The 26,307-nt window shown below is 47.4% G+C and overlaps 1 protein-coding gene and 1 long non-coding RNA gene across 2 annotated transcripts; one reads left to right on the plus strand and one right to left on the minus strand.

Moving 5' to 3' along the window:
* The first annotated feature begins 5,362 nt into the window (after positions 1–5,362).
* LOC127547173 (uncharacterized) lies at positions 5,363–8,186 on the plus strand. The gene is made up of 3 exons (XR_007950084.1): positions 5,363–5,622; positions 6,012–6,101; positions 6,961–8,186. It is a non-coding gene; the product is annotated as an uncharacterized LOC127547173 (long non-coding RNA).
* A 928-nt stretch (positions 8,187–9,114) lies between these two features.
* Positions 9,115–23,991, minus strand: LOC127551966 (serine/arginine repetitive matrix protein 2-like). The gene is made up of 13 exons (XM_051982218.1): positions 22,332–23,991; positions 20,695–22,086; positions 19,471–19,529; positions 18,243–18,397; positions 17,725–17,843; positions 16,574–16,632; positions 13,646–13,782; positions 13,394–13,518; positions 12,936–12,994; positions 12,413–12,567; positions 10,595–10,701; positions 9,912–10,061; positions 9,115–9,400 (listed from the first exon to the last, which is right to left on the minus strand). Exons 1-13 carry the CDS (start codon positions 23,832–23,834, stop codon positions 9,380–9,382), a joined length of 4,041 nt encoding a protein of 1,346 aa, XP_051838178.1. The 5' UTR covers positions 23,835–23,991; the 3' UTR covers positions 9,115–9,379.
* Positions 23,992–26,307: the final 2,316 nt, after the last annotated feature.

Raw genomic sequence — 26,307 nt, forward strand, 5'->3', positions numbered from 1 at the left:
CTCCAAGGAGATAATTATATAAAACCTCCCTTGAGAGTGATCCCTCATCTATAACTTAGTTTTAGTTCCCCAAAGGAATGACTACCAGTCAAAGTAACTCTGTGTCATCATATTCTTAAAACAATAGCTCATGAGCTCCCACCAGTGCTTTCCTCTTCAACAATCAGCCAACAGACATAATTATCTCAAAACAAAAGCATTTCCTGAGATGACATGTAACTGTGAAATCTTTCCCTTACAGATCTGGTGAAATTCATGTAGCTTTAGTGGAAAGATTTTTTTTTTTTAATATTATCATTCACTTTAATGAAATTATTGATTATTTCCTTATTTTTTTTAAAATAACTTTTTAGTGACAGAACTCATACCAGGGTAATTTTTTACAGCATTATCCCTTGCACTCACTTCTGTTCCGATTTTTCCCTTCCCTCTCTCCACTCCCTCCCCCAGATGGCAAGCAGTCCTTTACATGTTGAATAGGTTACAGTATATCCTAGATACAATCTATGTGTGCAGAACCGAACAGTTCTCTTGTTGCATAGGGAGAATTGAATTCAGAAGGTAGGAATAACCCGGGAAGAAAAACAAAAATGCAAGCAGTTTCTATTCATTTTCTGTTCCGATTTTTCCCTTCCCTCTCTCCACTCCCTCCCCCAGATGGCAAGCAGTCCTTTACATGTTGAATAGGTTACAGTATATCCTAGATACAATCTATGTGTGCAGAACCGAACAGTTCTCTTGTTGCATAGGGAGAATTGAATTCAGAAGGTAGGAATAACCCGGGAAGAAAAGCATTCATTTCCCAGTGTTCTTTCTTTGGGTGTAGCTGCTTCTGTCCATCCTTGATCAATTGAAACTGAATTAGCTCTCTTTGTCGAAGAAATCCACTTCCATCAGAATACATCCTCAAACAGTAACGTTGTTGAGGTATATAATGATCTCCTGGTTCTGCTCATTTCACTTAGCATCAGTTCATGTAAGTCTCGCCAGTCCTTTCTGTATTCATCCTGCTGGTCATTTCTTACAGAACAATAATATTCCATAACGTTCATATACCACAATTTACTCAACTATTCTCCAATTGATGGACATCCTTTCATTTTCCAGCTTCTAGCCACTACAAACAGGGCTGCCACAAACATTTTGGCACATACAGGTCCCTTTCCCTTCTTTAGTATCTCTTTGGGGTATAAGCCCAGTAGAAACACTGTTGGATCAAAGGGTATGCACAGTTTGATAACTTTTTGAGCATAGTTAGTGGAAAGACTTGTAATCCTAACCCTAAATGTCTCTGACTCTAACCCTGACCCTAAATATTGGTAGTGAGGGTTACCTGTAGGGAATATACTACCTGTAGGCAGATGGAAGGTCCTTTCCCTTTCCTGTTTCTGAGGGTAGATTCTGCCCAGAGGATTACTCAGCCAGATTGACCCTGACTGCCAGGGTTAATTTTTTTTTTTTTTTTGAATCTATGTGGAAACTCTGCTACCAGGGGTCACTTTTCTTGGAGCTATCTTCAGTGAGTCTCTCTCTGTATTTCCTCTCTCTCTGGATCTAATTCTTGGTGACTGTATTTTTTCCTACTGAAAAGTATGCTATGGAAGGAGAGGAAGAGAAAAACAATTCCTTCCTTTCCCCAACCCCTTTGAGAAGGCACTGACGTTGACTGAACATGGGCAGTCATGCCAGATATCTTTCCATATTAACCATATTTTGCACTTCATTTAACAAATTAACCCTTCTGTTACCCGCCCACACTTTTTGGATTAAATCAATTGGCCTGGGGGAAGAAGATTAATTGAGTAAGGATTAGCCAACTCTCCATCCTACATTTTAATAATTCTCATTTTTATAACATGTTTAAGTTTTTGAAAGGTTAAGGTTGAAAAACACTTTCTTCACAACTTTATGGGGTGAGTTATGCAATTATTATTATTATTATACCCATTTTATAAGTGAAAAAACTGAGGCCTTGAGAGGCTGACTTGCCCATGGTGACACGGCGAGTAAATGTCTGGGGCAGGATCTGAACCCAGACCTCTGGATTCCCAGTGCCACAGTGTTCTAGCCACCAAGCCCGGAGATCAGGTCTCACGGGCCACCCCTTGTTTGCCCAAAAGAAGTGCTTGGATGGATGGGAAATCCTCCGCCTCTTTCCTGGGCCTGACTTTCCGTCCCACTGTTCAGAGGAGAAGGCAGAGCTGGCGGTATACAGCTTGTGGCTTCGGATCCCCGGTTGGCCGTTCACCGAGGCGCTGAGGGACAAGGCGAGCAGGGACTCCCGGGAGCTCCGGAGGAGGCTGACCCACGGGGTGAGTTTTTGCTGCTGAGAACTAGAAGGGGAGGGGAGGGACGAAGGAGAGGCCAGGCTGAGGCTGTGACCCATGAGACTCTCTCCCGTGTCCCAGCTCACCACCATCCTGAAGCCCACCCGGAATTTTGCAGAAGTCATCGTGGAAGAATTCGTGTGAGTGTCTCAGCCGCTCCCCCCTTTCCTTTCCTACTTTTTTTTTTTTTTTTTTTTTTTTTTTTTTACCCATCCAAGGCCAGCCCCAGGGAGACCTGGAAGTCTAGTGACTTGATTGTGAAGGGGACAGGAACTAGAGGGAAGTCTCCATGGACTCTGCATGCAAGCTTCTGGATCTCAGAGTTCTCTAAGAGGCGGATGGCTTCAGGGATGGACACGGCGAGGGGTGGGGGGTGCTCTCTTAACCTGAGCCCAGTTGGCCTAAATCCCCGCCCCTCCACCATCTGGACTCCCTTCCTCCCACAGGCCCAGCCCCACGACGGCCAGAGTGAGAGCCACCTACTTCAGCGCTGCCCCTTCGGAGGCTGAGGTCCGGGAGTGGCTGTCCCAGGGGCTGGGAAGCCTCGAGGATGCTGACGGCCTCCGCGTGGAGCTGGCCGGTCCGGGCCTGGGTCAGTGCGCTCTCTCTCCCGCTCCCGGTCCCTCCCTTTCCCCTCAGCTTCCTCCCTCAGTCTGCACCCTGGCTCCGCGTGCCCAGCTCTTTCTCTCCCTGTCTTCTCTATCCGTACCTCAGATTGTTTTTGTCTCTTCCACCCATCTCTGATTCCCGTCCGCCAGGAAGTAATCTTGCAGATAGCAGAAGTCACTGAGTTTGACTTCGACCCGAGTAGAACTCCGCAAAGAACTCCTTCTCTCGTGGGTGACTGCTGTGACCCTCAGAGATCTGAAGATAACCCGAGAGGCGAGGGTTTCTAATAGAGCTCCCATGAGAGATGCTCCCCAACATCAATCAACCTTTTTCTAAGAGAGGTTTATTTAAAAAGTACAGCAAGTATGTTGTATTTAATTTATACTTTAACATCCTTAACATGTATTGGTCAACCTGCCATGGGGGGAGGAGATGGGGGAAGGAGGGGGAAAAATTGGAACAAAAGGTTTGGCAATTGTCAACCCAGAAAAATCACCCATGCATATAACTTGTAAATAAAAAGCTATAATTAAAAGAAAGAAAGAAAGTACAGCAAGGACAGAAGAATAAAAACATTCCAATAACACGCTCACTCAGCCCCAGGGGAAAATAGGCTCATATTTAAAGTGATTGAGCAAAATCATAATATCCCCACCAGGGGGAGTCCAGAAGGACCTCAGAGAGTCCTTTTTTACCCTTTGAGGAGTCCCCATCCAGTACTGACAGATAGTGGCTGATAGATGAGTTGCTCCCTTCCTCAGCCGGGGTAGCTCCTTCCAGTTTGAAAGTTCAGTCTACTTTTGAGGGCTGAATCAAGCAGGTCCAGAACTGTCTCCTTGGTAGACTTCAGGACTGCTCTTATGGCTCCAGGCCATAATTATTATTATTTATTAATAGGACTCCGATGGCTTTAATGGATTTCCCAGTCTCACTAAGTGCCCATTGATATTTACAGTCTTACTATCGCACAGTCTGTCCATATCATGAACTGAGAATTCAGATTAATCAATCAGCAAGTATGTATTAAGCACCTACTATATGCCAGGCAAGAGAAAGGGGAAGAGAATAAGCATTTATATGCCTCCTATTAAGTGCTTGGTAAAAAAAAAAATATATATATATATATATATATATATATATAAAAAGCCGCCTTTGTCCTCAAGGAGCTTGCTTACATTTGAGTGGGGGGAGCTTGTTTACATAAAATATGTAAATATACACATATTAGATGTAAATCGGGGAGGAATGATGCTAGCAGCTAGGAAGTCAGGAGTCACTGGAGCCAAATTTGAAGAACCCCGAGATCCCAAGAGGCAGAAATGAGAAGGGATGGACAGTCACTACTAATTCATCAAAAGACTCAAGGATGTCCCCATCAAATTAAGTGCTGAGTCTCCATGCTGGCATTTAAAACCATTCTGCAACCTTTTCTTTCTTTCTTTCTTTCTTTTTTTCTGTCCCTCTTTTTTTTTAAGCTTTTTATTTTCAAAACATATGCAGAGATAATTTTTCAACCTTGGCCCTTGCATAGCCTTGTGTTTCAGATTTCCCCCTCCTTCTCCCCATCCCCTCTCCTAAATGGCAAACACATGTATATGTGTTATACATGTTAAATCCAATATGTGTAAACATCTGCAATTTTTTCTATCCCAAACCTTCCAACTTCCTCTCTTTTTAAGCACAAAGGCCAGATCTTTTGACCTTCACTTCCATTATTATCCAGGCTGAAAGCCAATTAAGAAAGAAATTACTAAGTTCCTGCTATGGTAAAAATACTTGACTGAGCCTTGGGGACAGGAAGACAAAAATGAAACAGTCTTTGCCCTCAGAGAATTCCCATTTTACTGCTGTGATGCCATTTGTACAATGGAAAGTAAACTCAAGAGTAATTTTAGGTAGGATGGCTCTGGGATAGTGATGGAGGTGGAGGTAGGAATGAGGAAGGATTTCCTAGAAGAGGCAGCATCTAAGCCCAGGGTTCCAGAAGGCCGAGGTAATGAAGTAGAGAGGCAGGGGATTAAGTATCTGGCTTAAGGAATAACTAGAAAGCTATTTTACTAGGCTAAAATATAGAATACAGTACATGAAGGGAAATGAACTTATAATAGGAGAGCCGGATTGCAAGCGGGAGAATTTGTATTTTTCCCCAGAGGGAATAGGGAGCCACTGTAGAGTCTTAGGCAAGTGTATTTTAAGAATATTGATTTGGCAGATGTACAGAGGATGGATTGGAGAGAAGAAATACTGGAAAGAGGCAGAACAGCTGGGAGGCCATGCAAAGAGAGGTGATGCTTTAGTCTCTTCCAAACCTTATTTAAGACCTGGTCCAAATCCTTCAGCAAACAGGATGTCCCCAGCCCTCAGTGATTGCTCCCTCGGAGAATTCCCACGTGAACGGCACGTGATTCTTACAAGGCTTGTCTCTGTCTTCTCTCCTGAGCCAGAATGAGCGGGGAAGATCCATCTCTGCTCTCTGTGCCAGTCAGTCCATGCCTTTGTCAGGTGCTTGGACCTGTGCCAGCCACTGGGCAGTGCCCTCCCTAGCCAGGCCCTCTTTCTTTCTGTTCCAGACTTGCCAAGTTCTAGACCCTCAACGCAGCCTAAAGTCTCCTTCCCTGGTTATGTTGTGGCCATGATTTCCCTGGGCCTCCTGCTCTTGCTGATTGTCCCTCTGGTTCTCGTCCTGGTGAGTGACCCTCCTTCCTGGGATGGTGAGATCTTGGGGGTCCATTATGCCCATGACCCGCCTGGCCTGAACTCAGGGGACCGAATGGTTTCTGAAACCGCGAGGGTGGCCGTGCTTCTGAAATCCTGTGTAGAGGAAGAAGCTCTGGATTCAGAGACAGAATTTTAATTCCCCCACTTGGGTCACCTTGGACAATTAAGTTAGCCTTGGGTACCTCATCTGTGAAACCGGAGGGTCAGTATGGAAGGCCTCTCAGGCCCCTCTCAGCTCTGAATTCAGCATCCTGATCCAGGAAGCTGGGGAAGACTGAGGGGTCAATCCTGGTGGGGAGGGGGCTTCTTCGTCGAGGATTCAGCCCCATACAGACACATGCTCTCTTCCTCACCCAGGCCTTTAAGACAAACCTCTGCAGCCGAATAGCTGGCCTGTGTGTCCGGAAGCCTCGCTATGGGCGCCAAGTGACTGCGTCCGAGTACACGGTAGGCTGTGTGCCCCTTCCTCCCTTTATGCTAGAGACACAAGGCAGGGGCTGGAATGAGCCATCCACGGTGAATCGTGAAGACTGACTGAGGGTCCCCATCTTGGCTCATATAGTGCCGTCTCCCCCTTCAGCCTGGGAATTCCTCAAGGGCAAGGGACTGTCTTTTGCTCTTCTTTGTATCTCTAGCATTTAATACAGTGTGCAGCACTTAGTAGGTCCACAATTAATATTATTGATCAACTGCAGGCTCTTCTGCCAAGTTTTGGTTCCTCCTATTCTCAAGACTAGGGCCCTTTCACCCACACACACTTGTGAGCCTCCTCGTTAATATGAATTAATTATTATTTCTCTACTACTTTAAGGTTCATAAAGTGCTTCCCTCACACTATTTCTCTGTAAGAAGGACATCCAAGTATAATCAGTCTCTTTTATGGGAGGAAGGGAAAGGTCTAGCTCAAGGTCACAGAGCAGGGATCCCATCCAGATAGCCTGACTTGTCCTCTGCCTCCCAAGGGCTATTTAGAAAAGCTCTGAAAAGCCAATTTATATTGGAATGTTATTAACCGACTGCTTAGGACACAGGCCCTGGAAAACATCCTCATTAAAGTGGAAGTTCTGGGAAGTTTTGGGAAGAACCACCAATCAGAGGGAAAGGCCTTAGAACATAGAGGGTACTTCCAGTGTGGGAAGTCTGAACTTCCAGGGTGGGGACATTTCTGTGGCACAGTAGAGAGAGGCTGTCCAGTCAGGAGCATAGCCTGTAAGCAGAAACTCTGACAGCCCTGCCCCTGCCCCCAGAGTATTCCTTTTAGCCCTCTAAGCTCATCTGACTTGGACTTCTCCTCCCACCCTCACAGATGCACTCCTATGACCTCAAACACTGAAGCACTTCCAGGAGAAGAGACCACACAGCCTGAGAGACCCCACGTTCTGACCCTCCAGGCCCCCTCTGGGTCACAGTTACTGCCCCAACCCAGAAAATGAATTGGGCTGGAAAGTTAAAGACTGAAGTGTGAGAAAGGTTTTGTTTTCCCCCTTCTCCAGTCCTATCCCTTAAAATCAAACCTGAACTTAAAGGAGAGGGAATTGGAGATGGGATGTATGGCCAAGGGTATTCTGGGTCACTAATGCCCCTGTCCAGTCAGCATCCAGGACTTTGGACTGAACCCTCCCTATCCAACCCTTCCTCCGCTTGTGCTGTAGAGCTCGTTTCATAAACCAAGGTGAGAGATCCCAAAGTTTAAGTATTACCTTTCCCAGGTGATTGGGAAATGGTTGTTTTTCACAAGTCACCTGATATTGTAATCCAGAGAAAAGACCCCAAGGAGGGGATAAGGTCTCATGGAAATTTTTTTTGGGGGTAGGAAGGGTGGAGAAAATCTCCTTTATGTCATTCCAAGTGACTGAGCAGCATGAAGTTACTTCTATCCTGTCTAAGTTCACAGGGCTTCTCCCTGGGATTGGGGCTCCCCCATCTCTTCCCCAGGCCCATTTCAGTTTTGCCCTGCTCTGCTCCCTACCATCCATCAGCCCTTTTAGAGCCTTCTGTCTTTAATGACCTCCAATCATCCCTGGATTTCTATCAGCCTTCACCGACCCCAGAAAGACCAGAGGGAAAGGAACACTGGGATAAAGTTATCAGCAGGTGCCCAGGGTTTGAAACTACTTTCCCCAAAGGTGCAGCTTAAGAAGGAGTGGGGGATGAACCCTCTGAGCACGGGAAACAGAGCCCTGGCCAGAGCAGAGGATTTTGTCTGGGGGATGACCGAGGGTGAAAAGGGAGGTGGACGTTACCTTGTGAAAGGTCTCAAAGGCCAGACTTGGGCCTTTTGACTCGCTCCTAGGCCCAATCCCACAACATCCATATTCCTGTTGCTCTATGTTTGGGAGACAGGCTGATACACTAAGGGGGAAAGCCTACCCAAGTTGCCCCCCCCCCCAGGCCAGACCCCTCTACCCCTTCTCAGAGCCTCCCTGTCCCGCTTTATCCTCAGATAAAGTTATTCCCTGTCCATAAGACTGCCCCCAACTTCCTTTTGAGGGAAATCTTACATAAAGGCCAGCCCTACCTTCTAGGATAAGTGAATAAAGCACTTATTGTTTTAGCAAGTGTCCGGCCCTGTGCTAAGCACTTGGACCACAAATACAAGCAAAGTCATTTTTTAGGGGCTTAAATTCCAACAGGGAAGATCACATCCAGGGGAGATGGGGAGGGGAAAGGGTGCACACATGGACTCAAGGAGGCTGGCGAGGAGGAAAAGCCAAATATGGGGCAAACCAAGGTCTTTGGGAAATGGTATCCTGCTGAGAAAGTCACTAGTCAGCAGAGGAAGCCCTTAGGGAGGGGTGCCAAGGGGCAGGCAGGGAAAAGGAATAGGAGGAGAAATTTGGAGACAGAGTCCAGCTGTGGGTGAGGGATGTAGAAGAGACCCCAGAGTGCCAGCTTAACCCCTTATTTCACAAAGGGGGAAAGGCTAGCACTATTTAATACAATGGACAGAATGCTGAATTTGGTATCAAGGAACTGCATTTGAATCCTAGTAGTCACTTTCTACCTGGGAGACCTTAGGAGACCCATTTTACCCTCTCAGTTTCCTCTTTAAGTGAAGGTTTCTCTAGATGGTCCCTGAGGGTCTTTTCAACTCTAACATTAGATACTAAACTGAAGTCCCAGGGTGGTTCTGAGCATTAGGGGCCCCTATCTGACCTCCAGGCCCAGGCTCCTTGAATACTTAGTGGATGAATGCAGTGTGAGAGGGAGGATGGTGGTTGTAACAAGGCTGGTCTCCCTTCCCCTCCTGCCTATTACCTCAGTAGCTCCTACTGGGATTTAGTTGTTGGCCATGAGTTAGGCAAAGAGGTTGGGAAAGATTGAGCAGGCGCCAGGGATGGGGTCCCAAGTCTTTTGGCAGAAAGAGGTAGCAATGAAGTAGCAAATGAGGAGAATGAATCCTGGGCCAAATGATGGGGAAAAGGAGAAGATAAATTAAAGAAGAAATCCAGACATTGGCTCAGTTTTTTAAAAAATTGCTTTTAATTTAAACATCCAAACAGGACATAATTCACAATAATCTTCTTTCTGGGAAAAAAAAAATCCCCATGCACACACAAAACCAACCATGCTCAGGTCCGAACCTAGCTCTAAAGACTGAGTAGAGACACCCGATTGATGGTAAACGGGAGGGAGAATAAATGAGATTGTGCAACTCTTCTTGGTTAAGGCAGGAGGAGCTATGCTCATTACTTCGGAGATCCTGGTACAAGAAAGGGGGTCTTTTAGCAGCTGCTTGAAGATTCCTGAGGAGACAGAAATGAAATCAGAAGGGAAGGCTCCCAATTTAAGGAACTGGATGCATCTTCAACCAGCTAGACACAAGGGGGAAGAAAAAAAGCCTGATGAGGACAGGGTTTGGAGGTGGAGTGCCCCAGATCCTTCCTTTTTAGTGCATGTTTATTTCTGCCGTGGTCCCAAGATCTGCACAAGAGGGATGACCCTCATGGGAGGGTCTGGGCAAGACCAGACCCTACTTATCCCCTCTTCTCTACTTCTCCATTTCAGAAGAAGTGAGCTTGTCTTAGTCCATACCCTATTTTTTAAAAGAGGGGGAAAGTGAAAACCCAGAGGTCAGATGTGACTCACTCACTCAACTAGTGAGAGGCAGGGACTTAGATCTGGATTCAAGACCAACTTTGTCAAATTCCTACTGGTCTTCTCCCTCCGCCCCCTTGCCTAGTGGCTGCCAAACCTAGTAGGTGAATTAGAACCATGGGCAGCCTTCTCTGGGAAGCTCCCTAGGCCGAGACTCGCCTCTTCCAATGCGACTTGCAAGCCCAAGTTATCTCTCCCAGAAAGTGGACTCTCGGCCTGTTGGCTCTCCAACTCGATCATCTCGCTCTGCATCTGGTAGTTTGGAGGACGTGGGAACACGCCTTCGTGGCAGATCCTGTTCCTCAGACACTACAGGAAGGGAGAGAGCCAGAGGTAGGTCGAGGCACGGGCAGACAGTTTCTAGAGGCAGACGGACTTCTGATCCAGAAATCGGAGAATTCCAAGTTCTAGTCTCAGCTCCATTTGTCCGTTTGCTTCCCCCCTTTAGGATTCTATTCTCAGGCAGGCCAGTCACTGGGATGTGCATCGATGGGGCCGCATTTCTGATGTATATAGTTCAGATAGAAAGTCTCGGGAGGATTAGCTGGGCTAATCCAGAATCTGGAAGGACCCCAGGTCCCGAATCACAGACTGTCCAGTCCCAGCACACTCCCAAAGAACAATCCATTTAATAGTATGGCCACCTAGCCTTCACCTGAAGATCTCCAGTGAGAAGAGAGCTGTTACATCTCCTGAGGACCGGCCATCCCTCCTTTTGGAGGCTCCTCATTTTAGAGGTTGAGAACCCCCAGCCAGAAAGGGGAAGGGATTCTCCTTAGGAGACAAGGAATGGGGTCTATTCCCAAGCTTGAGGGGATTTCTCCCCACCCCACCCTCCTTACCTGGATTATAAGGAAGGCACTAATGAAGACAATCAGGATGGACAGGCTGATTGCAGCTGAAATAATGCTGGCCCTATTCTTGGGTTCAGGAGAGTCCAGGTGTTCTTCTGGAACACAAAGCCCATACCCCCCATTGTAAGCTAGCCATTCTTTGGCCCTTCCAATCCCTGCTTGGTGGAAGGGAGGGGTGATAATAATGATGATGGTAAATAATAACATTTTAATAGGGTTTTAAATTTTACAAAATACTGTGCATACATCAACTCACTTTACTCATGAAGTAGGTATTATTATTATATCATTTACAGAAGAGGAAACACAGCTAGTAAGTGACTGGAGAAAGACACTTTCTTTGGGTCCAACACTATTCATTGTGCCACCTAATTGTTAAGTTCTGAGTAAAATACTTGCCCCAAATACAAGATGTTCTCTCATCCATGGGAGTCTAAGAATATAGACTTCCCACAGAACCCCCGTCCTCTCCCTTTACACACAGACCATTGTGTACCACATGATGGGATAGTTGCTGAAAAATCAGATTTTCTCTATTAATGTGCTACGGTGCCCAAATACCACCATTTGGGCCTTTTTTTTCTTTTGTGGCTAAGCCAAGCCTTCTTTCAGACTTGGGAGGGATGACAAAGTGTGACAGCTTGAAGTTCAGGGAAAAGGAAGCCCTCTCATAGGTTTGGTAGAAGTGTCAAGGGACCTCTGTAGAGCAGGAGACTCTAATCCTCGTTTCTTTCTCCGATTTTCTAATTCTGGCTCCCTTTGGTCAGTGATTCCAGCATCTTGGACAAATTCAGTTATTCTCGGCCAAGAAGTATTTCTTATGTGTCAGGCAATGTGCTAAGTGCTGGGGGGCCAAGGAAAGGAAGATGACAATTCCCGTGTTCAAGGAATTCAAATCTAATGCAGTTGAACTGGGAAAGGGGATGAGGAGTCCTAATGTGTGGCTGTGGCCCACTGGAGCCGAGAAAGCTGAGGAAACCTAAAGGGCCTTGGGAATGGGGTAGAGAAGACCAAGGAATAAAAATAATGACCAGGAATTTCCCAAGTGGCTTGGAAAGGATTGAGTAACTGTGAAAGGAACAGAGGTGTTTGCTGAATGATGGTGGCCGAAGGTCCAAAATTTGGCAATGAGAAACGTGAAATATTACTCCTGGCCCCGTGTATCAGATTGTGTGTGTGGGGGAGACATGGGTAGAATGGCCAGCCTTAGGGAGGGTGGCAGGAGACATAACGTCCTTAGCAGACAACTAGGTTTCAGAGAGCTCCAGAAGATGGAAGAAATGCGAGGTTGGAAAGTTTGTTAGATGGATATTACAAAGGGAAAGGGAGAGCAGAGGAACATGGGGACCAGGAGGTCAGGGCCAAGCTGGTTTGCAATTAGAAGATGGGGAGAAATAGCAAGAGAAAGGAGTCTTAAAGGAAGAAAGTAGAGTAAAAGTAGACCCCAGGAAGGGCAATTCAAACATGAGCATCACTGTGCAAGGAAGAGATAATGACCTTCTTTCCCAACTTCCACTGGTCCCAGCCCCATTCAGCTCCTCCTCCCAGGGTTCCCTATCTCCCAACCCCGAGGAAGTTTGGACCAACAGAAGGCAGAGGGACACAGGGGGTCTCTGGACAGCTGCAGAGAAAAAGCAGCACTTCTTCCACACAAACATTGTACTTGGGGCAAAACCTCTTTGTAGCTCTGACCTTGGATTTCATACTGCCCCAGGAAGAGGCAAGGAAGGTGATGTCACAGTCTGAGGCTATTCTGGGGCCTAAATCCTACTCATTCCCCTGCCTGAGCCACACCAACAAGGTTACCTGCAATCAAGAAGGAGCTGGAGTCCACTTGGAACTGGGAGTCGGCCAGATGGCCATCGGAGGTGATGGCCTTGTGCAGGGTCTGCAGGATGTCTTGGACCTCGGGCGATGGGATCTGGAACAGTAGCTCTCCCACACAGATGAAGGAATCATTCCTAGGAAGGGATTGTAGACGAGGCTGGTCATCTCTCCTTCCTGCCCTTCCCTCTAGGCTACCTGTCGAAATCTCCCCAGACCTACTAGTCCCAGTAGGGGGCTAGCAGGAGTCCTCACTTTTCTGAGTCTTTCCTCATCCATCAGCCCCTCTGCTTTCTATTCCTACAGTACATAGAGACTTCATCTTTCCTATTGGACATTTAGTTAACACTCAACTTCCTGATGCGACTGGAAGGGGTAGGGGGGACCCCATCTTCTCCATTCTGCTGCATCCTTACCAGCAGACGCAGACCTCAAGGCATAAGTCTGTCTGTCTGTCTCTCCATTCTAACTGGACCCCAACAGCTCCCCTAGAGAGGGTACTCACAGGCAATCCTGAATTATCACCTGCAGCAAGCCGCCGTAACTACTCAGAGCGTGTTTCACCTGTGGGAAGGTGGGGGAAAAACAACAGGAACAAAAGAGGTAGGTTAGAGAAAGGCTACTTCTCCTCACCAGGGGATGGCTGGTAAGCCTTCCTAACCTCCCGTAATGCTACCGATGAATGGATATAGGGAAAGAGGAAAGAAGTTTCCCCAGGATGTAATGAATAGGGTATTATTGCGCTCAGTGGGAGAAAGGCCTTCCTTTTGGAAGGAGGGATCTTTATGAAATGAACAGATATCTTCAAACCACCAGGAGTCTAAGCCTTTGGATAAATCCAGAGAACTTTCTGCTCTGAGAGAACAGGGAGCCCAAGGAAGAGGAGTCAAGTTCCCAGGGTGGGACAAAGCAGGTGAGTCTGGATCCTTCCCCCCCACACCCACCCAGGTGAGCCTCACACACCGCAATAGCCAGGTCTTGGAAGAAAGCCTGGTGCTCTGGGTCTCTGGGCTCCAGCAAAAATGTCTCAAACTTCCTGTTGATAATGTGGAAGGTAATGGGCAAGAGCTGCAGATTCAGGTAGTGTCCTGGCGGGAACAGGACAAACACACCCATTAGCAGTGATCCCTGGGGGTTGTCTGGATCTGCTGGGCCAGACCTCCCCTAGGTTAGGGAGAGAGAGGGTAGAGAAGGAAGGGAAAGCAGGGCACCAACCTTCCACACTGAGTGAACTTAGATCCACCGACAGGTTGGCCAGATGAATCAGGGCTTCTAGGACGCTGGGGATATCTGCCCAGGTCTGGCTGTGGGATAAGGCCTCGGCCTTGAGATACAGATTGCCTTGATTCTCCCTGAGGGAGGAAGAGACAAGTCATTAATGGGGCTGGACAATTGCCTTACTGAACATTCCTGCCAAGAGTTTGGCTGGAGACTCTCCTTAGAGCAGTAGGTCTTGGTCGAAAACAAAAGGTCAGTATATACAAGGACCTCAGAGAAATTAGAATCTCTATCTTCAAAGCAGAATTAGAAGTCCGGTTTTCAGTAAGCAGAGGGCAATAAGACCCAGAAAGTTCTCTTTAGCTCTTGAAATTAACATTCTTCAAAGGAAGAATCGCTGGTGGGGGTGAGAGGAAGAACGGCATGGTTCTATCTGCATTTGAGGGAAAGCTGGATAAAACCAGCTTTTCTGAAGAGCAAATGTCGACAGAGCACCTTTCGTCTCCGCCAGGGGCTAAGGAAGAACAAACACCTCACAGTTTCCAACCTTAGTCTGCTCTGACCATCCCGACGTTTCCTTTACACACTTCCCTGGGATAGTTTGAAACTAATACATGGCGATAGGAAAGGGCTGGAGACTTTTTAAATCAGGTTTTTTTTCTTTCCCTGGTAAAAGGAAATCTAGGCAGTTTAACATGGGGTATCTGGAGATGACTTTGCTTTGGGGTCACCTCGAATTGGTCAAAGGAAAACTTGCTCCCTCAAATCTGTGCTCAGAAACGTTTTCTAAAGGTAGGGGGTATCAGGGAAATGAGCTTTGGTCCTTGGCTCGTGGGTGACATCTAGCGACGGCTGGCATCTCTTAGCATCCTCAGAGCTCATTCCCAAGTACCAGGTAACTCGGGACCCACGCAACATCCAAAGCATCCTTTAGTCTTTTCTCCTGCCTAGATCAGACAGATAAAACTTCCACAACTTGTCCCTAGAAGATCCTAGAATCTAGATCCCGAGCTGGAAGGGACCTTAGACATCATGGAGTCCAACATTCTCATTTTACAGATGAGGAAATTGAGTTTCAGAAATGACCTCCAAAGTCTCATAAGTAGAAACTGAAATTCAAACCCAGAACCTCCAATGCAGTTAAGAGTTCTTTCTACCCCACCTGCTGGTCTAATGGTAGGGGAACACTGGACCCAGAATTTTAGGGCCTCTGAACACTACTAATAGGTGTGTTTGTCCTGTTCCCTCCAGGGCACTACCTGGATCTGCAGCTCTTGCCCATTATCTTCTACTGAACTCTGAACTTTAGGGCCAAATCACTCGGCTTTGGAGCTTTCAGTGGGAACAGACCATCTTCACCTACTTATAGGGCCTACAGAAAAACTTAGGCTTTCTATGGGGATTTGCTCTACCCTCCACCCGAATGTTGAGGATGGAAAGGGAGGAAAAGCTACTTTTTAAGGGGAGTTGCCATACAGTTCTATTCCATCACTGATCCTCCATTGTCCTTTGAACCCTGGCTCAGAACCCCCGAGGACCAGTCTTGGCAGGCTGCTATTCTCTCCAGTTATTAGCCTTGTCCCCCCAATCTTGCTGGTTGCCAGCCAATGCTCAGACGCGAGGGTATGTCTCCTTCCCCTACCAGGGCCTTCTGCCCTTATATTTACTTCTACAAATTAGTATCAATGGGATTGTAGAAGATTTACAGGGGAAAAGTTTTTGAGTTCAGAAATAAGAGTGCTAGGTCTAGAGTCTATCCCCTGCACCAACTTAGCTGCCTCCAAAAAACTAGGGAAAAAAAATAGAAGTTACCCAAGTGAAAGTAAACTTGCACAAGTGAAAAAAAAAAAAAAAAAGTAGATAAGACTATGGGAAGTGGGACACTCCAGGTGCTGGTTTTGTTCATCTGTCTCTAATTTTCTTTAAGCTGTTGTCTCAAGGGAAGATAATATATTCAGAAAGGGAAGTGACAAATGCAGAAGCATTTATTTTTAAAAAATCATGGAGAAGAGAAAAAGCAGTCCTTTGTCAAGGGCCATATAAATGCCTGTCCTTTAGACTAGGCTAGGGGTCTTGGGCCCAATTAGACTGGGGGAAGACGTGGTCATTGAGGAATTGGGTTTCTTCTGCCAGGGTCAGAATCGTGTTCTACACACACTGTACCTTGAACAAAACCTTTACAGAGAAAACCTCTCCAAACCCTTGAATTTCTCTGGTTCTGGATGCTTGTGTCATCTCCCTCCTGAGTTTCTTTTTTAGGATTTTTCTGGACCAAGCTTTGAAGGGCTCAAGGGCTCCCCGAACCACGGTTACTATCTACTTCTATCTAACACTCCTTAGGTGGCAATGGAAAACCTCAGTCTTATTGTGTGGGGACTAGATGATGGGACTATATGATTTATTAGAATGGAGAAACTTAATCCTAGTGTAGAGCAGCCCCTACCCTAAGTCAGTCTTAGAGTTACAAGGGGGAGAAAGAGGCTGGGCCCCCGAGATGGTTTACATACCCTTTGTCTCAAAGGCAGCGTTGGAATCTGGGTCTTTCTGATTCAAAGTCCAGGAGTCTATTCACTATCAGGTTCCTTTCCTTCTTAAGAGATCAACTTAGTGGCTTTTGGTCTGTTCAATATGGGACCTGGACTAACTCTACTCTTTCCAATTCTTTCCTTTGGGATCAGGAAAGGAACAACCCAAGTTCTGCTGTGGAATTTTCATTCTTGGGTCCTGTTGACAATGGGCATCGGTAGGGAGTCTGGGTCGGGGAAATCAGAACGCCAGGGTTTGGTTCTGCCTTAACTTTTGAACTTCAGTTTTCTCATCTGTCAAATGGGAATTTATTTATATGTATTACTTTACTACCGGAGAGTTGTTAAAAAGAAGTGGCTTTGTACAGTCCAATGCTGTGGAAATAAAGTTAACCCTCACCTGATATCAAAGAAATCTATATTCGTTACAGGATACAGCTCCTCCAAATTCTGCATCATCTGCAAAAGGGAACAAGAGCCATAGTTATCAGAGAAGGGTGGGGAAGACGGTGAAAAGAACCCTAGATTTGGACCCAGAGGAGCCAGCTCTATCATACCAGTCACTTAAGCTCAGTTAAGTTAGCCTCTGGTCTCGGTTTTCTTGATCAGAGATGTAGGAGTTGACCTGGATCAGCTTCAAGGTCCATCCCAGCTCAAAAACCACGTTCCAAAGCTTCTATTGGGACACTAGGGCTGGACTAACTTCACTCACCTCCCTGGAGGTGGAAGCCGAAGCAAAGCAGACACGGAGACTTGACACATATCCTCATTTAAGTGGAGGACGCTGGGGAGAAAGGTCTCTTTTCCTCATTTTAAAGAGGGGCATATGGATTCTAAGATTAAAGGATTTGTCTATGGTTCCATAGCCAATGGCAGAAACGGGATTTGAACTCCGATCTCCCTCAACTTCAAGCCCAATACTTTCCCCACCATATATCTTAGCACATTTTGGTTCTGCTCCCAAATATGCCTCTGGTGTTTGTGACCTTATAAAGGTCACTTGCGAAGAGCAAGCCCACTGCTTGTAGAAGATGGAGTGTAAGGACATTTTTTTTCCTGAGGCAATTTTGGTTAAGTGACTTGCTCGGGGTCACAGGACATTTTTATTTTTAAAGCTCAGAATTAAATCACTCAGCCAAAATGTATCAAGCATCTACTATGCGCTGGGTACTTGCCAAGCTTTAGGAATTAAAAAAAAAAAAAAAAAAAAAAAAGAGGTAAAAGATGATCCCTGTCCTCGAGGAGCTTACAGTCTTATAGGGGAGACAACATGCAAACAAATCTATGCAAAGCAAGCTAGATACCAGGTAAAGGGAAAAGGGAAAAGACACCGGAATTACGAGAGGGTTGGGGAAGACTTTCTGTGGAAGGTGCGATTGTAGTTGAGCTTTAAAGCTGCAAGGATGGCATCGGGCACTGGTTGCCTGGAAACGTGTTCTCAGGCTCACATATCCTCTCATTGCCAGCCTTCTTCCAGGCCCTAGGCAACAGTGCTCGGCTTCCACCTAGTCCCCAGCTCTGAAGTCTTAAATCAAGAAAAAAGCAGCTCACCTGTTCCGTGAGGTTTTGTAGAAGGTAATGGAGAGCGTCGCCGGTGCTCAGGAGACCAGACTTTGGGATCCTAAAGGCAACGTGCAGTTTCTCTGGTTCTAGATTTTCCATCCAATAGCCTTTGGGAACATCAAGGCAAGGAAGGAGCTTGTAAATGTAGAGTAGAGAGAGGGGCAATGACAGAGCAATGGTGAGAAATAGTATCAAGAAGGAACAGAGCATCAGCAAATGGGATGCTGGGCCAGGTTCTCTTTGAAGACTGCTTATTGTAGGGCAGAGAAGACTGGAAATTTGGGTTCCAATTCACCTTCCTACTATCACTTTTGGCAAAAATGGCTCTTTGCCTGGAAGGTGGGGAACCGTTTCCTTGACCTTTTCAGAGCAGTCAGAAGGCTGAAATGAGAGTTGATGGGAAGTACTTTTGGAAACAATGTGCCCGAGGGTGCTTCTTCAAAGACTAAGAAGACCAGTCTGGCTAGGGAGAAGGGGGAAGCAGGTTAGGGGCCAATCATACTTACCATTGGAAGACAGAGATGGAAGGTCCACATTCCATGAGAAGTATGTTTTCATCTTTTGATACACCATAGTGACAATACAACGGATAATGTCTGAGCTCGTGGGGCGTGGGTCTCCTGTAACTTCCACCTCACTCTGAACAAACACAGATCCATCTCTGGGGGGCCGGTTAGAAGAAGAAATTCAACTTTAGAGTCTTTTACCAGCTCCAGAAGAGTTATTAATACTGAAGGAGCCTTTGTGTAGCTTTCTCCCTTGAGAATCTCTCCTCTTAAGAAGGTTGATTTCTCTAGTCATCCCTCAAATGCTTCTTCTGGGAAGCCTTCCTTGATTTGCTCTATATCACATTGGTGCAAACGGCTCCATCTTTCCTCAACCCAGCTTAGTGTTACTGATGTGCCAGCCTAACCTGTTAGCTCCCAGGATTAATCAGTCAACAAGTTAACTTTCCTCTTACTGTTCCCAGTTACCTAAGATTTACGGCCTTTGTATATCCCAATATTTCAATAGGATCGATCTTCCTGCTTTCCACAAGTATCTCCCCATTCTATCCCATTATCTACTCAGCTGCCAAATTGATCTTCCTAAAGCACAGGTGTGACCATGTTCTTCCACCCTACCCCTTTCCAGTAAACTCCTGATCATCTCTAGGATCAAATATAACCTCGGTTTGGCTTGAAAAGTCCTTTACAACCTTCTATTGCTACCTTTTCAGTCTTCTGACACTATTTTCTCCACCCCCATGTATTCTGCATGTATCTATGGAGTGTCCAACAAGACCCTCCATCTTCCTGCATTCTCACGGGCATCCTTCACTCCTAGAATCCTCTGCCTTCCCAGCTCCCACCTCCTGGCTTCCTTCAAAGCTCAGCTCAACTCCCATCTTCTGCAAGAACCCCTTTCTCAGTTCCCCTTGAGGTTATGCCCTCTGAGAAGGTCTCCAGTTTTTCCTGTATCCTTCTTGTATGTAAGAGCTGTTTGCATGACATCTTCCCCCATGATAGAAAAGATTAGAAATAGGAGAAAATGATCAACTGCATCAGTTGCTTTAGAAATGTATTCATATAAGAAGCACCCAACCACCGAGTGTAGCATCCCTTGTGGGACAAGGGAACCCAGGAGGTCAACAAGCACCGAGCCTCCTTTCTGAGGGGAGGTTTGGGAATCTTTGGCTATTCATAGCTGCTCCTTCCCCAAGTTTGGAGGAGGGGAAACTTCAGAGATACTTACAAGAATTGGAAGACATAGAATTCGTGGAATCCATTCATGTGGGACAGCATCTGCCTAAACTAGAAAGAATCAGGAAGACAACAGAATCCGAGTCACAGATTGTTTGGGAACTCAAGGACATTGGGCGGGTAGGACTAAGTTCCACTATGAATCCAAGGACCTAACACCTGGCTTAATTGAAGTCTAGTCTAGGAAGGCAGGATTTGAAATCAGTGGAGATGGTGATTTCTGGCTCCTTAAGGAGGGCACCTTTTAGGGCAACATAGAGATTCCCCTGACTTAAGGGACCTAAATGCTATTTTATTAAAAATGTAATATTGTATATTTTAACATATATAACATGTATTGGACTACCTGCCATTTAGGGGAGGGTGTGGGAGGAAGGAAAATTTGGAACAGAAAGTTTTGCAAAGATCAATGTTGAAAAATTACCCATGCATATATCTTGTAAATAAAAAGCTATAATAACAATAAAAAATTTTTAATTTAATTTTGATCAATACCATCAATTAAATTTGCACTAACTTTGTAGATACTAGGCAAATTGTTTTGTCTCTAGATCTTAGTTTCATCTGTCAAATGTTGGCTCATTTCTCTATAGCCCTGGATGTCATGAAAGCCTTATGCAAAAATTATGAAGTTCTATCAAAGTGAGGAATTGGGGGGAAATGCTCCTAAGGAAGGTCACGTTTTGTATTTCAACAGTAGTTTGTAAGAGATGACCAGCTTTCTGCTCGGCTGCTGTGGGCCTTTCCATGGGCCCTGCTGCTGCTCCCTTCCGGATAGCTGCTCTCCAGTAGTTGGAAGGGGGGCTGGGGCAGGGGAGGGGGGAGGCTCATTGAGAGCAGGCACGGTTTCGGTTTTCTATTTCTGTTCCCCCAGAGCTTAGCTCAGTGATTGACACACAGTAAATTAATAAGTGTGTTTTTCTTTTATTCACTCACACCTTCTGATTTGGTCTGCAGGGTCACTCAGAATGGGTCATAGGTTATCCTCACTTGATAGATAAGGAAATAAAGACTCAGAAAAAGAAACAAAAACTTATTCAGAGAAAGAGATAACAGCTGTGTCAGCTCTTGCTCCAAGTCTTCCAACTTCGTCATCTCCTGGAGAACCTATATCTCTTCCTATAATACTGGGGGAAATGGGGAGCAACAGACTCGGTCTTCATGGTCGGGCTTCCTGGCAAGACCTCCTCAAGGGGAAAGAGGTCATTCCACTTACCGTAAATGTGACTTCCCACTTGAGTCTCCTGAAGGAGACAGAAGAATTGTCTGCCAGGGCTGGGTTGTAGGAGATCAGGTTCAGACGGAACTTCAGGGGGATTTTGTGATTCTCAAACTTAGGGTTCCAGGATGGATCATCTTCATCCTGGTCCTCTTCCAGCACTGGTGTGGACTTGGTCAGTTCCCCTCCAGCACCCCCGGTTTCAGATGTAGAGAGCGCAATCAGGCCTTCTCTTTCAGAAGTGGACCATGGGTAGTTTGGAAGGACCCCCCAGGACCTCCAGATTCCCCTGCCAGGTTCTGGGCGAGAAGGCACTGCCATGGGAGAGGTGGACCTTTTTAAGGGCTCAATCATCAGTTTAGACGGGGAGTGGTTGCTGCCCAGCCACCTAATGACATGAGCCGGAGTTCCCAGGACAGGGTGGGACATCATGCCGGGGGGGCAGCGTCCTCTCTCTTGCCTTCCACCAAGAGAAGTCTGAGCTTTTTCTAGTTCAGATGGGAAAGTGTTGGCCCATGTGGTCGGTGGGGTCGGGGTGGAGCCCTTGGCCCAAGATCCAGGCAGGAATGCCGCCAGGTCTGTGGGAACCGCTTGATCCAGACTTGCTGACCCTGCTCCGACTTCAGAGATGTTCTCCAGCTGTTCCTCTGGCATTCCCAAGGACTCTGGAATTACAGGCTGAGGGGAGGCCGAGGGCTTCGGGAGAACTGGAGCCTTCGAGGCCCTTGTCTTAATCTGGGCAGGAGTCTGGAGGGAAGAAAGGAAAGGGGCCGACTTTGTTCTGCCTCCCCCAACCCGAGAACTGGGGCTTGCAGTGTGGGCTAACCATGGCTGTGCCATCCAGAGCTCTGCTCCTTCCCCGGTGGCCCTGGTCCCCGGGGAGCTCGGGCTGCCGTTTCTGGCCAAGGGCGAGTTCTCAGAGAGATGGGACAGCTCTGCTGTAGCCTCTGGGCTGCCTTGGAGGGCAGATGCTACAGAACTGCTCTGGGAAACTTCGGCAGCCGCATTGGAAACAGGCACCTGGCTGGTCTGTGGTTTGGCTGAAGCCCCCGGAGAAGCCGTTAGAGGGCTCTCTGGGAAGGGGGCAGGAGATGGACTGGACACAAAGATCTTAGGTTCTGCTGCCCAGCCAGAGTCCTGCGCTGTGCCAGTGGGGAAGGAGGCACCGGGAAAGACAGGAAACGAGGGCTGGCTGGAAGCGGCCCCAAGTCGGTGGGGACCAGGCTGAAGAGTTCTAACGTGTCTTGTGGGTCCATACAGGCTCATGCCCGTGGAAGGCTCCCGGGTAATTGGAGTATCGGGCACTTCATTGTCCCGAGTTGGCTCAGGCCGAGGAAGCTCGGAAGTAGCCCTAAGGGTCTCGGGCAGGAGAATCGAGGAGTCCGTCTCCTGCAGAAGAGAAACGCAGGAAGTGCTAAGGACGGGAAGACCAAGGGTTCTAAGGAGGATTCTGGGCTCGGGTAGCTTGGATGCTGCTGCCCGTGAGATCTGGGGTCTCTGGTCCTGCTGCTCCATCGAGTCTCTAACAGCCCCACAGGCTCGGGGAAGGGCTCCCCTGGACTCACATGATAGGGCATTAATTTAGCCCTAGGGACACATGGGAAGAGGGAGGCGAGAGTGTCAGGCTGACTTACCTCATTCCCCAGGGCTGAGGGGCTCAGGGCCTCTGACGTAGCCGCAGGAGACAGGCCTCCCTTGGGTGTAACTCCCCTTAGTGGAAGAGATGGCAGAAACCCCAAGTCTGAGTCAGCAGCTTCCACCGGCTCGGATGCTTCTTCAAAGACCCCACGACTGCCTGCAGACAATAGCTCGGACCTCTGTGTGGGGAGGCCACGCTGAAGGATGGGGTCACTACAAAAGCCTCTCAATCGAGAATGCCCTTCGTGTTCTTTGATAGTTGCCAGGAACTCCCCATCAGAGCCAATCACACTGGGAGAACGTTCCTCGAATCTGGTTGGTGTGGGGAAGGCAGAGCTCCAGATGTGATCCAGGGGGCTGATGGGAGAAGAATCTTTAGAGGCGGGGGCTACTTTCTTAGGCCCCCTGGAATGAAGTTCAGATTCGATGGGCCAAGAGCTGGTAGCCAGGATGGCACTTGTGGAAGTGGTCTGCCCCCGAGGGTTCTCTGAGCTGGGCGAGAAAAGAGAGGCTCTCAAAAGTTTGGGAACATGGGACTCTGACTCTGTGCCCCGTGACACCCCCAAACTCGGGAAAGGGACAGCACTAAATGCTCCCCTGGCCTCCTTTGGAAGGCTCGGAGGCCTGGGTGTCTCTGGGGGCCCAGGGTTCGGGTGTGTTCTTACAGATACCAAGCCTTCCTTGGAAGGAGAAGGGGCAAAACCGACTTCATATTGGGGATGGGACAAGGCTCTGGAGCTGGATTTCACTGCCTGAACTTTGGAGGCAGCTGCCGGCACAGCAGACTCTGTGGACAGACCTTGATGTCCGAGGCAGATTTTGCAGTCCCCCATAGGATCCACCGATTCTGTTGGTCTCATTGTCCCCAAAGAGTCGATGCTTGGAGTTTGAGGCAGTCCAGTGGCTCGGGAGCCATCAGCATCTATCGGGTTGATTTGGGCAAGGGATTCCTCAGTGTGGCTTTTTGGGGGACCCTGGGTCTTGAGACTTAGGGTCTCATTGGCATGCAAAGCCCTGATTTGGGGGGGAAGCCTTGACCCAAGACCTAGAGAACTGTGCTGTGAAAGCAAGGAGGAGGAGTTCTGGTTTTGCTGGTTTCGCGTCCGCCTGGAAGCTCCTTTGTCTTTGGAACCTTCAGGAACCACATGGGAAAGGGAAAGGTTTCCAGGGGCCGTCTGCCCCTCAGTCCGCACCTCAGGAGGCAGAGGGACAGCCTCTTTGGCTAGTCCCCAAGGTCCCTGGGATTGGTCCGTGTCATTTTGCACTGAGGTGAATGTGGAGAAATCCTCCGGGGGAAGTTCAGCAGGTGTCCAAGTTGAGGGGTCTGGGAAAAGCCCCTGCTGCTGCTCTAAAGCCAGGGCCAAGGAGGCACAAACCCAGAGGGAACAGACTGCTATAATTACAAGTCCAGGGTTCCCACCCCTTGGTTCTAGGCAAGTCCCTGAAGACAAAGGGGGACGTTTCAATAGGTGACCTGTATTCCGTCTTGAGATGCCCATCGTGGAAGCCTGCTCAATAGGGGTAGAAGGCCATATAGGTAGTCCTGTTTCTTGGTGGCCAGGGTCCCCCCTCTCTTATCTGGGTAGCTTTGCTGTGCAGATGGGACACCCGGAGAAGAAAAATGTTACCGTCCGCACCCTGTAAGGCAGAGGAAGCGAGAGTTTCAAACACTGGAACCTTCCCTGGAAAAGACCCTCAGAGCTGCTAGTCCAACTTGTTCTATTTTGGGGAGTTAGAAATGAAAGCCTATGGACAGCGGGCAAGGTCACCTAGCAAATACTAGAAAGGCTCAAATGGTGCCGAAGTCACAATTCCTCCCGTCATCTGGAGCTCTAAGAGTTAGGGTCAGAAATTCATGGTGTCCCACTCCCCCTCAAATCGGGGCTGGTACAAGTGTAAGGACACTTGAGTGGACTCTGGGAGGTGGCGGGAGGAGAAGAGAGTAGGATTGGGCCTAAGGCCCCTGCAGCGACGCCCCGGGGTGTAGCGCTTAGTGAGGGGTGGGGAGGGGAGCCCTAAATCTTGTTTGTCTCTAGAAAGAGGTTTTTCTTTGGATGTGGCCCTTAGAGAGTCCATACTTCCTGGGCTGGGAACAAATCCTAGTATCTATACCCACAGTGCTCCATCTCCAAAGGGTCTACCTGCTTTTATTGTTATTATTTTTTTTAACCTTAGAAAGTTACTGCTACTTAGGAAGCATCATTTTTTCCTTCTTCCCTTCCCTATCACTGAGGAGAGGGAGGTGGACAACTGGATTACTAAGGCAAATAAGGGGAAGGAATCAGACTATACATTATCAGAAGGATTTTTTTAGGGGGGAGGTATAATTATCAATTATGCTGATTTAAAAAAAATGCCTTGTGGTCTTTAAAAATGGGGTGTGGCTCTCTAAGAAGGGAAGGGAGGGATCCTGGGGAAACCCATGGTGATATTTAATAAAAGTTTATTTAGCAGAGATTATTCTGGGAGGGACAGAACAGCAATGGTCCCAATCCTTCCTCAAGAACCCAATATAGACTGAACATATGTGGCAAGTTCCTTTAGTCTGGCAGTCAAGGCTCTCTGATCTCTAATCCACATACTGACCATGCCAAAAGACAACATCCCATAGTAGATGTGAAGAATATGCTTACTCTGATAAGAAATTGTCATTTTCTAGACAGACCCAAGTTTCTACAGTGTTTTAAGCCCAGAGGTGTAAAGGACAATACTGAATGTAGAGTCGATCTCAGTTCCTGACCAACATGACCCTGAGCCTTAGTTTTCCTAGGTTGGGGTGTAAAGGAGGAATGACCAGTTGGTTTCTAATACCTTGAAAATCAGAGGTACTTGAATCATCCCCATCCTACAGATGAGAAAACTGAGGTTGGGAAATCTGAGGTATACTTATTACTCCCATTATACAGATAAAGGAAAAAAACAAAAAACAAACTGAGAGTGAGTAGTAAGCAATTTGTCCAGAGGCAGGACTTAAATCCAGTGCTTTTTCCATTGGTTGGGAATGTTAGCTTTGATAGCAGGATAGACCGAGTTCTGGGTTTGGAAACCTGGATTCGAATCCTACCTTTGACACTTAGCTTCATGGCCAGAGAGCAAACAACTCACCTTCTGAAGCGGTTTCTTTATGAGTAGAAATGGGGACCAGTGAGATAATGTGCATCAAGCAACCTCCAAACACTCTGTGGGGAACAGATGGTCTTTCACTCCCCTTAGAAGCCCCCTATCCCAAGCTCCCCGGGAGCCCTCAGCCTGCCTTCTTGAACTAAGTCCCCAGAACTTACCCATCACAGTCCCATCCGTCATTTCCCCTGAAATGGCTTCTTCCTCTTCCCCTCAATCCACTCCACTGTCCAGCCTAGCTCCACCCTCAGTTTCAGAGAGCTTTCTTTGATGCTCCAACCCCCAGTGAGGAAGTCCTTGCACTGGAACTCTTTGCACTCCATTTGGTGCTTAAAGTACCAAAGCTTATTTTGACTTTTACTAGTTAATGTTGGAGGTGGGATTTGAACCCAGGTTTTCCCAACTATAACCACTATGTCATGCTGACTTCCCTGATCTGCTATTGATTTACTCGAGTCTCCCTCACTCCGCTATACCTGGGCCATATCTCAGTATCTGTCAGCTGTGTGGTAAGTGGATGGAACCCTGGGCTTGGAATCGGGAAGACCCGAATTCAAATCCAGTCCAGGCATTTATTTACTCCCTGAGCAAGACACTTAACCCGTCTGTCTCCATTTCTTTAACTAGAAAAACAGAGATAATAGCACTTATCTCCCAGGGTGAGCCAGTGAGATTATATCCGAAAAGCCTGGAAAATAGGTGCTTAATTAATGCTTGTTCCCGTTCCCTTTCCCTGCCAAAAAGAGGACCCGTCTTGTCCCACCCACCACTAAGGCTGATGGCAGCAAGGCTATAGATGGGAAAGAGCTTTGGAAGGAATGAGCAGCTGGCTCAAGGGAATCCGTTTAGTCA

Source organism: Antechinus flavipes, chromosome 2, assembly GCF_016432865.1.
Source record: "Antechinus flavipes isolate AdamAnt ecotype Samford, QLD, Australia chromosome 2, AdamAnt_v2, whole genome shotgun sequence".
Lineage (NCBI taxonomy): Eukaryota > Metazoa > Chordata > Mammalia > Dasyuromorphia > Dasyuridae > Antechinus > Antechinus flavipes.